General features: G+C 36.1%; 1 protein-coding gene across 1 annotated transcript in view; it reads left to right on the top strand.

Moving 5' to 3' along the window:
* The window catches only part of LOC106877206 (F-box DNA helicase 1), a 51,677-nt gene that overhangs the window by 26,410 nt on the left and 15,159 nt on the right, over positions 1–10,108 (top strand). The window contains exons 8-12 of the mRNA XM_014926055.2: positions 2,805–2,894; positions 4,314–4,515; positions 7,185–7,377; positions 8,884–9,020; positions 9,290–9,386. Of these exons, the coding sequence (XP_014781541.1) occupies positions 2,805–2,894; positions 4,314–4,515; positions 7,185–7,377; positions 8,884–9,020; positions 9,290–9,386 (719 nt within the window). The remainder of the gene's footprint in view (positions 1–2,804; positions 2,895–4,313; positions 4,516–7,184; positions 7,378–8,883; positions 9,021–9,289; positions 9,387–10,108) is intronic.

The following is a 10,108-nucleotide window of genomic DNA, read 5'->3' as shown; positions in this document are numbered from 1 at the left end:
TATATATATATATATATATATGGGAGAATTTACAAAAAAAACAACAACAGACGAGGACAGGTGGTGTAAACAACAAAAGGATGTATTAGTTTAACGCTCAGGAATAGAGAAAGTCTTTAGCGTTTCAAGCTACGCTCTTCAACAGAAAGAATAAGGAGAAAAACACGGAGAAAAAAATTTGAATGTTGTGGTCAGCGATCTATCATGGCGATATTTGTATTTCTAGATCTCTACCAACAATTTGGTAAAAATATTGTACCTGTTATCAACGTAGCAAAATTCTCGTATGAAAGGTTGTTAATCATACAATTTTGTGTGCATATCAATTTAAATAAGAGCTATAATGTGATCCATTGTAAAGACTTTTTTAATGACCTATGAACATTTTGATGCAATATCCCGACTCACTCCTGTGTTATAAAATATGGAATATTGTATCTCTTCAGGGTCAGATTTGATTAATTCATAGCAGACAGTAAATAAGACAACATTAATAGTTGTCCTTAAATTACATGTGTATAAACAGGTTGAAATGACATGAAACATATTGTCAATATGTTTCATATCATTTCAACCTGTTTATACACATGTAATTTAAGGACAACTATTAATGTTGTCTGTTATTTACTGTCTGCTATGAATTAATCATATCTGACCCTGAAGAGATACAATATTCCATATTTTATAACATACAGGAGTGAGTTGGGATATTGCATCGAAATGTACATAGGTCACTAAAAAAGTTTTTACGATGGATTGCATTATAGCTCTTATTTAAATTGATATATATATATCTTTTAGTTGTTTCAGTCAATTGACTGTGGCCATGTTGGGGCACCAACTTATAGAATTTTAGTCAAACAAGTCAACCCCCACACTTATTTTTAAGCCTAGTTCTTATTCTATCAGTCTCTTTTGCCAAGTTGCTAAGTAGTAGGGATGTAAACACACTAATACCAGTTGTCAAGAGGTGGTGGAAGACAACAGATACAAAGACACACAGACACATAGTTATACATATATATTGGCTGTACAGTAAGTAGCTTGCTTACTAACCACATGGTTCCGGGTTCAGTCCCACTGCATGGCACCTTGGGCACGAGCCTGCAAGATTAGGATTGCTCAGCTGAAGGGGAATATAGGAGACATGCCTGTATGCAAAGACAACCACAAGTTTACTTAATTTGATGTGTCTTGACAAGCGCAGCAAACTGCTAGAGGTCTCAGTCCCTTGCCATCCCCTCTGCAAGACCCAATGTCTAAAGATCCTTTCTCACTACTTCATTCCATGTCTTCCTGGGTCTACCCCTCCACATGTTCCCTCCACAATTAGAGATCAGCACTTCTTGATACAGTTGTCTTCATCCATATGCAAAAGGGGTCTCAGGGAGTAGCATCCCTGCCTTCCTGAGCTAGTTTTCCACTACATTTCTTAAAAATCGTGGTAGAGTCCTTGCTCTCAGGACCACTCATATCTAGAAACTGAGGGTGAGGGTAAGCAAGGGCATGCTCCCTGTAGAAAATCCAGCTCCAAAAAAGCCTCGTGATAGCAAAGGAGATTGGGAACTAACCAACCCAAAGGTTGGGGTGGGCTGCATCTACCTACCTTGGTTGCTATGGTATTAAGGTAGATCCAGCCACCCTTGTTAACGGGGACAAAATCCAGGTTCAAAACACTGAGTGATGATGATAATGATGATTAACAGAGTTTAAATCTCAGTAATTCTGACTTTGTTTTTAATCCTTTCATCTTCTGAATTTCATTAAAACAAGTTCAAGTCATGAACTAGGATTGTTTGTATTATTTATAAACCTCTCCTACATATTTATTGCCTTGTACCAATGTAAGAAATATTTTGATGCAGACTCAATTAACCATTATCTCTTCAGTGCCTTCTCTTCACTATCAATATTACAATATATCACCTCCAACTCACTCGAAGACTCTTACTTTTCTGTTATGATAAACAGAGGCCTCACAAATATATGTGTGCATGTATGTATATTTATATGTATGTATATGTATATATGTATGTATGTATGTAATGTATGTATGCATGCATGTATGTGTGCAAGCAAGTATGTAGGCATGCATACATGCATGTATGTATGTATGTACATGCATGTAGTAAGTTATATACTTGGACAGTCAGTGGTAGGTAGTCATGAAAACAAAGAAGACATACCTTGATGATTCAGAGTGTCCCTTAACTTATAGCAGTTAGAGACTATGTTGAACATTCAGTTTATAGTGCAAATTCTTTGATATAAAAGTCTTCTATTTATTATTATCTTTTATATTTTACTTGCTGCAGTCATGCTGGGGCACCACCATGGAGAATTTTTAGTCAAAGGAAATGACCCTGTTACTTTTTTTTAAGCCTGGTACTTATTTTACCAATCGCTAAGTTACATGGCCTTAATCACACCAGTACTAGTTGTCAATCAGTGGTGGAGGACAAACATAGACACAAAGACAAACACAAAACACACACACACACACACACACACACACACACACACACACACACACACACACATACAAACATATACGATGAGCTTCTTTCAATTTCTATCTTCCAAATCAGAAGGCTTTGGTTGGCCCAAGGCTTTAGTAGAAGATACTTGCCTGAGGTGCCACAGTAGGACTGAACTGAGAACCATATGGTTTGGAAGTAAGTTTCTACCACAGAGCCCTAAATTTTTAGTATTTGTAAATTATTTACCTCATCTAGTTTTAACCTATAATGATTTTTACATTAGTTTTCAAAGAAACTCCTGCTATTTTTCTATGTCTTCTACAGGTCAGTATGTGAACATGCCAAAACTGTATTCCCTCCAAATGTCCACTGTATGACAGGACATGGGCTAGCTTTCAAGAAAAAGGGTATAAGGTAAGTGGGTTTACAAATGTGTTTTGATTCATGTCATAATCATCATCATTATTTAGCATCTGTATTCCATATTGGCATGGGCTGGATGGTTTGACAAGATCTGTCAGATCAGAAGACTACGTCAAGCTTCAATGTCTTATTTTGGCACAGTTTCTACAGCTGGATGCTCATTCTAATGCCAACCACTTTACAGAGGGTAGTGAGTGCTTTTTCTAGTATACCATATAAGCCCTCATAATTTTCCTATTTTTTGGAAGCTTCAGAAAATTTTTGAAAATTTGTATTCTACACACAGAAATTCACATGACTATGAAAACAAAATTTTTTTTAATTTTTAGAAATTTTTTTTTCAATCACAGTTTGAAATTTAGGCTGTCTGAATTTTTAACTTAAATCCCACTAATAGACCATTAAATAGGTTTATGTGGAGAAAGATATTGGAAAACATCAATATGTCAGAGTGATAAACAAACGAGAAATGTATGAGGTGGACATGAGATGTGCTAAAAATAAAAAACTAAATAGATAGCTAAATAGCTCTTATATCACTAATCTTTTGAGGTTTTTACATAATCGTATTAACTCCTGTGTGTAGATCACAAATTCACAAACATTTTCTGAAAATTTCTGAAGTTAAAAAAGTTATGAGGAGTTATATGGTGTGCTTAAAGCAGAATTTTGCCCTTTTTCTTTCATGCCAGTGAGGTCAAGTAACTCACAAGACCCCTTGATTAAGGGAGGTGGCTTATACCAGTTGTTAAGTGACAAGAATATAATAAAGGGACTGGAACATTTGTCTTTTGCTGCTTGTGTGAAAAAGCATCATAGGAAGATATACAAATGCATTTCATCAGCTGTGAGCTGTGAGGATACCATATCTGTAATAATGAGTGTTTCCATAAATAATATTACAGACTTTCCAGATTTTCTTGTCTTCAAATAAACAAGTGCTGAATACAAAATATAATCAAAATTTACAGCAGACTGGAGTTCCTATTAAGCAAAAAAGAGAGATAGAGAAAAGCCTCATCTTGCACTCAAGACTGATACCCCCACTTCCCTCCCAGCCTCACGGGGACAATTGAGTCACAAAATATATCACGAAGGATAAATAATAATTGTTTTTGATACCTAGCTGAAAATTTTAAAGGAGGGGAAGAGCTAAGTCAAATACTATAGACACAAGGCCTGAAATTTTGAGGGACGGGGCTAGTCAATTACATCAACCCTTGTAAGGATGAAATGCCACTAAACATTTTGTCAAGCATGCTAATGATTCTGCCAACTCACTACCTTTCTTATTAAAATAATAACAACATCTTATTTACATCATCCACTACTCTAGACATTCAGACATTCAATCAACATGTTGATTGAATTACATAGATAATAAATAAATTAATTAAATTTATGTTGCAGGTATGCAATGAACCAGAAACTTCATCCTGGGACTCCTAAAGTCAGAGATGTTGAATCAGCTCTTCCACGTGTTAATAATCAAAGCCATACTCTAAGGGCCAGAATGGTACTGTTCATACTAGAGAAATTCTTGACTTCAAAAGATCCAAAAATAACCTTTGAACACATCAGTGATTTTATGAATACGACAACGTACATAGAGGTTGGTAGATTCAATGCTAAACTATCTTGTTTTCTATCTTTAGAATTTCACACATTCACAATTCTGCATACATGTATCGTTGAACAAATGATTTGAAAATAATAATCATCATCATCTCATGGACTCAAAGATTGCATCATGCTCCAGTGTCTGCTTTGGCTTGGTTTCTACAGCTGGATGCCCTTCCTAAAGACAACCACCTTATAGCATGAACTGGGTGCTTTTCTTCCATGCCCCCAGCATGGATCTTTACCCTTTGAACAGCAGTTCGAGAAATTAATTTTTTGTAACTGAACACTTTCAAACTTCAGACACTAGTAGAATGTGTCATATAAAACATCTTTTTACTCTTAGTGTTGCTGAGAAAAGTTTATATTTTCAAAGTTATTTCGTGTTAAAATTGTCATATTTCGGTAATTTCAACCAATCAATGACATGTATTCAGCTGAATAAAATTACTGCTGTTGTTTGTCAACAACAACTTCCGGCAGTCTATATTTCGTTTGTCACTGTTATTTATGACATATTTCATCTCAGTTACGTTTTTATGAATAAATGAGTGTATCTGAAGCATGTTTACTTCATGGCACCACCACAATTGTTCGTGCATTTCTACTGCTTTTAGTTTTTTTTTTTGTTTCTTTTTCCTGTTTTTCAGCTACTATTTTCAGAAAGACTTTTTTGCCCCCCACCCCCTTCAATTTCTTCATTTTTCACTTTTTTCCGTAACTCTAACCCTAAAATCCCAACCCTAACCCTAAAACCCCAATCCTAACCCTAAAACTCTAACCATAACCCTCACCCTAACTCTAAAACCCTAACCCTAACCCCCTAATGCTAAAACCAGTACAAACGCATGAACGATGTCATAAATAACAGTGACAAATGAAATATATACCACTGATAGTTGTTGTTAACAGTAATTTTATTCAGCATTGATTGGCTGAAATTACTGAAATACGACAACTTTAACACAAAATAACTTTCAAAATATAAACTTTTCTCAACAACACTAAGAGTAAAAGATGTTTTATATGACACATTCTACCAGTGTCCGAAGTTTGAAAGTGTTTAGTTACAAAAAAAACGATTAATTTCTCGATCTGCCGTTCAAAAGGTAAAGATCCCCCAGCACTAGTGAGACTGTCTTTGAACCCCAAGGGGAAATAAGTTCGTCTTGTGATATTTATATTCTCATAACAGTTTATATTGGAAGAAAGCTTAACTGAGCTTTCAGCCATAATCTCACCGTCTTCAGAGCAATATAGTAAAGCAGCTCAGATTTTATATAAAGTAATCCAAATACTGCAACACCAATGGAAGAAATGTGTGGACCACAAGGGGAAATGTGTTGAAAATAAACCTCATTTGGTCACATTCCACAAGAGTCTCTCAACTCACCACTTCTACATCTCTCAATACTTTGGTCACTAACTCTCTCCCTCTTCTTGCTCTTTCTCTTTTATTTCTTCTTGTCCTTTATTTTAACACTACCCCTACCCCACCCACTCCACCCCACACACACACACGTCAGCTGCCTACTCCTCCCTCCACTTCTATTGACCTTCCTCTTCTCCATTCTACCTTCAAATTTTCCTACATTATGATCTTGAAATGTTAGATACCAATCTCTCCACCCAGAAGATGGAAGCCAGATTTTCTGTAGTGTTTATATGCATCCATTACTCATTGCATATTCTTGTACAAACTCTATCTGCCAACATTATTACATAACTCCAAGCCCCCAGAAACAGCTGTCAGGCCTGTAATACCATACCTTTTCCTCTTAGTTTTCTGTGTGTTTGTACTCTGTGTAAATATGCTCTGATAATATATAAATATATATTTATACATGAATATTCATTGTCTGAATATTTTCAGTCTATGTTTCTCTATTTACATGTATATATATATATATGTGTATATTTTATATGTCAAGCCCAAGCTTCTTTATTTGTTTATTTGCATCGTTATCTATCTATCTATCTATCTATACACACACTAGCGCGCGCACGCACATACACACACACACACACATTTAAAAGTACGACTTTGCAACATTGTATCGAAGTTCCTTAACTCTTTTATTGTGGGAAGTGTTTATATACCAATCTATCTTTTCTTGAGGAATGTCTCATGTTGAAACTAATCGTTGTTGAGACATGTCGAATCTATTTAGGCTACGTAACTTGAAGGAAACACAAATACTTTTGTTTTTCTTGGTAGATATTTAACATCATTGGCGTTAGGAAGGGCATCCAGCTGTAGAAACTCTGCCAAATTAGATTGGAGCCTGGTGTTGCCATCCGGTTTCACCAGTCCTCAGTCAAATCGTCCAACTCATGCTAGCATGGAAAGCGGACGTTAAACGATGATGATGATTACTCGAATAAGCATGAAATTTAATTTTGCACTTGATGAGTAAAAAATAAAATTGCATGGAAGAATTATCTCTCTTAGACTCTCTAACATATCCAGAAAAATTAGTGTTCTAACAATCGTATTGTATTCATATTATTGGTTAATAGTTTTGACGAAGATATTGCTGATAATGAAAATGATTTGTCTCTCTTTAATTAACAGTTTGTCGACGGATTCTTTTCAGTAAAACTTTGTTTAATGAACTTTGTTGTCTTTTATTCTAAGTGCTTAAATGTTATCTATTTTAGACTTTTCAAGGCAATGTTGACCCTGACGGATGTCTAAAAGATGCTCAGCAGTATTGGAATAAAATGATAGATATTGATGACACCACCGTTAAAATGACACATGATGGATATTTGAAGCTTTTCCAACTAAGTAGACCAAAACTGGGATCCTATGATGTCATTTTGGTGGATGAAGCTCAAGATCTCACTCCAGGTTACTATTTTTTTATATTTATTTCCTTGATGATATGCCCCTGCACACAACCTGTGCCTGTCGAATCTTTCCCCTACAATTCATCTTCGTAACACCCTTCCCTCTATCCGTGTTCACTGCTCACTGCATTCCTTTCCCCTCTAACTATGCCAAAGCAGATGAGCTTGGTACAGTTCTCCAGATCATCAGCTCCTCTCAAATCAACCAACCCATGCAAGCATGGAAAAACAGATGTTGAATAGTGACAGTGATGGTGGTGATTGTGCAGTCAGTGTTCTGTTTGTCAATCTAAGAATGCTCCTTCTTGATTAACTTGTATGTATCTTTTTACCTTTTATCTTTTACTTGTTTCAGTCATTGGACTGTGGCCATGCTGGGACACCACCTTGAAGGGTTTTAGTTAAACAGATTGACCTCAGTACTTATTTTCAAGTCTGGTGCTTATTGTATCGATTTTGTTTCCCAAACTGCTAAACAAACCAACACCAGTTGTCAAGCAGTGGTGGGGATCAAAGACATATGTGCACACACACACACACACACACACACACATATATATATATACATATGACAGGCTTCTGGATCATTTCCATCTACAAAATTCACTCACACAGCATTGGTCAACCCACGGCTGTAGTAGAAGACATTTGCCAAAGTGCTACATTTTGTGACTAAACCCAGAATGAATTTTTCATTACTATGCACAAAGTCATGCACATCAGACAATAAGAAATTGGGAAATGTATTGTTCATGTCTTTCTCTGAAGCAAGTCTGACATGACTGAAGAAAAATGGCTTTGACCAAGACATTATCACTCTTTTGTCTTGGCTGAGCTTCTTTATTTTGCATCATTTGTCATTGTTATTTTCAGTTACTTTTCTGACATATGGCTGCATGGAAAACATATGGCTGTACTGGATACTGCATTCTAGAATATGTTCATTCACATTGACTACTGCATATTTTGTCTGTGGCAGTCTATCCCTATAGGCAAATTCTTTATGTCCTGTGCTGGCACCACATAAAAAGCACTCATGCCAGTGCCGTGTTAAAAAAGCACATGTGCTGGCACCATTTATAAAGCACTTGTGCTGGTATCATGTAAGAAGCACCACATAAAAGCATCTGTGCTAGTGCCGCTTAAAAAGGACCCAGCACACTCTGTAAAGTGGTTGGCATTAGGAAGGGCATCCAGCCATAGAAACCATGCCAAATCAGACATAGAGCCTGGTCAATTCTTGTCAAACCATTCAGTCCATTCCAGCATAGAAAACAGACATTAAATGATGGTGATGATGATAATGATTCTGAAGGATGAAAGACAAAATTGTGCAAATGCTTATATTTGTCTTAACACTTACCAGCAAAGAAGTGAGAATGGAGTCTTGTGTTAAGATTTAAGATCTGTAAACCCAGGCTTGTAGATTTTATGCTTTGACAGTAGGTTCAACACTGTGCCAGTTACAGGTTTTCTAAGTCTTATAAAGTTAAATTTTTTGTTACAGCCATTGCTGACATATTGTTGTCACAGCCACAAGCTAAAATTCTAGTTGGAGACCCAAATCAACAAATTTATGCATTTCGTGGTGCAATTAATGCCATGCAAAGTATTGAAGCAAACCAAATATTCTACCTTACTCAAGTAAGTAGCATCATTGTCTTTCTTGAAATTAATCAGCAAAAAATAATACCAAAATAACATCAATAATATGAGAAACCGCTGTACTGGCATTTTCATCATGCACTAAATGACCTTACTATTCAAATATTCACTAAGTTAATAATGGTTTTAAATGGTTATGTTGAAGGTTGTAGTAGCCATCAACTATTATTAAGACATAACTTTTGATTTTAAAAATAAACTATTTTCGACCACATTTTAAATTTTCTGTGTTTCTTTCTCTTTTTCAGTCTTTCAGATTTGGACCTGAAATAGCTTTTGCTGCCAACTGCTTTCTCCAGAGATCTTGTCGTTCCAAAGAAATCCTAGTTGGTGGGACAAATAAATGTAAGTTACTTACTGATTCTATTTTGCCATTAATTTCTGAGCAGCAAATTTCCAGAATATAGAAACTGTTTCAGAAGACTCAGAGTATCTGTTTAATTATATTTTGATTACCTTTCTTGATTTTGTACAAAAAACTTAAATATTTGAAATCATAATTAGTTTTTTAGCTGGTACCATTAATGAAGTTCACTCTATTATATGTATTTAGGTTAGAACACTCATGTTCTCTCTCCACCCAAGTTTTTCTTACTAATATAGTAGTAGCATATTCAGATTTCAGGCTAGACATCAGTTACATCAATCTCACCAGTCTGGAAGAACCTGTGAAGCTGAAGAGCATTGTTTCTCCTCTTCTTCTACCTCCTCTTCTTCCATTTCTCTTGACTAACTTTTTTTTTTTTTGTTAAGCAATCAATAGTAAACCAGATGATGTGAAAAATCTTAAGTAATATATTTATATTTACTTGTCACAAGCCAAGTGAGATCGTTGCCAGTGCCCCTGGACTGGCTCTTGTGCGGGTGGCACATAAGATGTACCATCCTGAGCGTGACCGTTGCCAGTACCGCCTGACTGGCCTTGTAGGGTTTTCGAGCGAGATCATTGCCAGTGCCCCTGGACTGGCTCTTGTGCGGGTGGCACATAAAAGACACCATTTCGAGCGTGGCCGTTTTCGTGCGGGTGACACGTAAAAGCACCCACTACACTCTCTGAGTGGTTGGCG

Source organism: Octopus bimaculoides, chromosome 6, assembly GCF_001194135.2.
Source record: "Octopus bimaculoides isolate UCB-OBI-ISO-001 chromosome 6, ASM119413v2, whole genome shotgun sequence".
NCBI classification, from domain to species: domain Eukaryota; kingdom Metazoa; phylum Mollusca; class Cephalopoda; order Octopoda; family Octopodidae; genus Octopus; species Octopus bimaculoides.
Note: the sequence above shows the minus strand (reverse complement) of the source record. Positions and strands in the feature narration are given on the sequence as shown.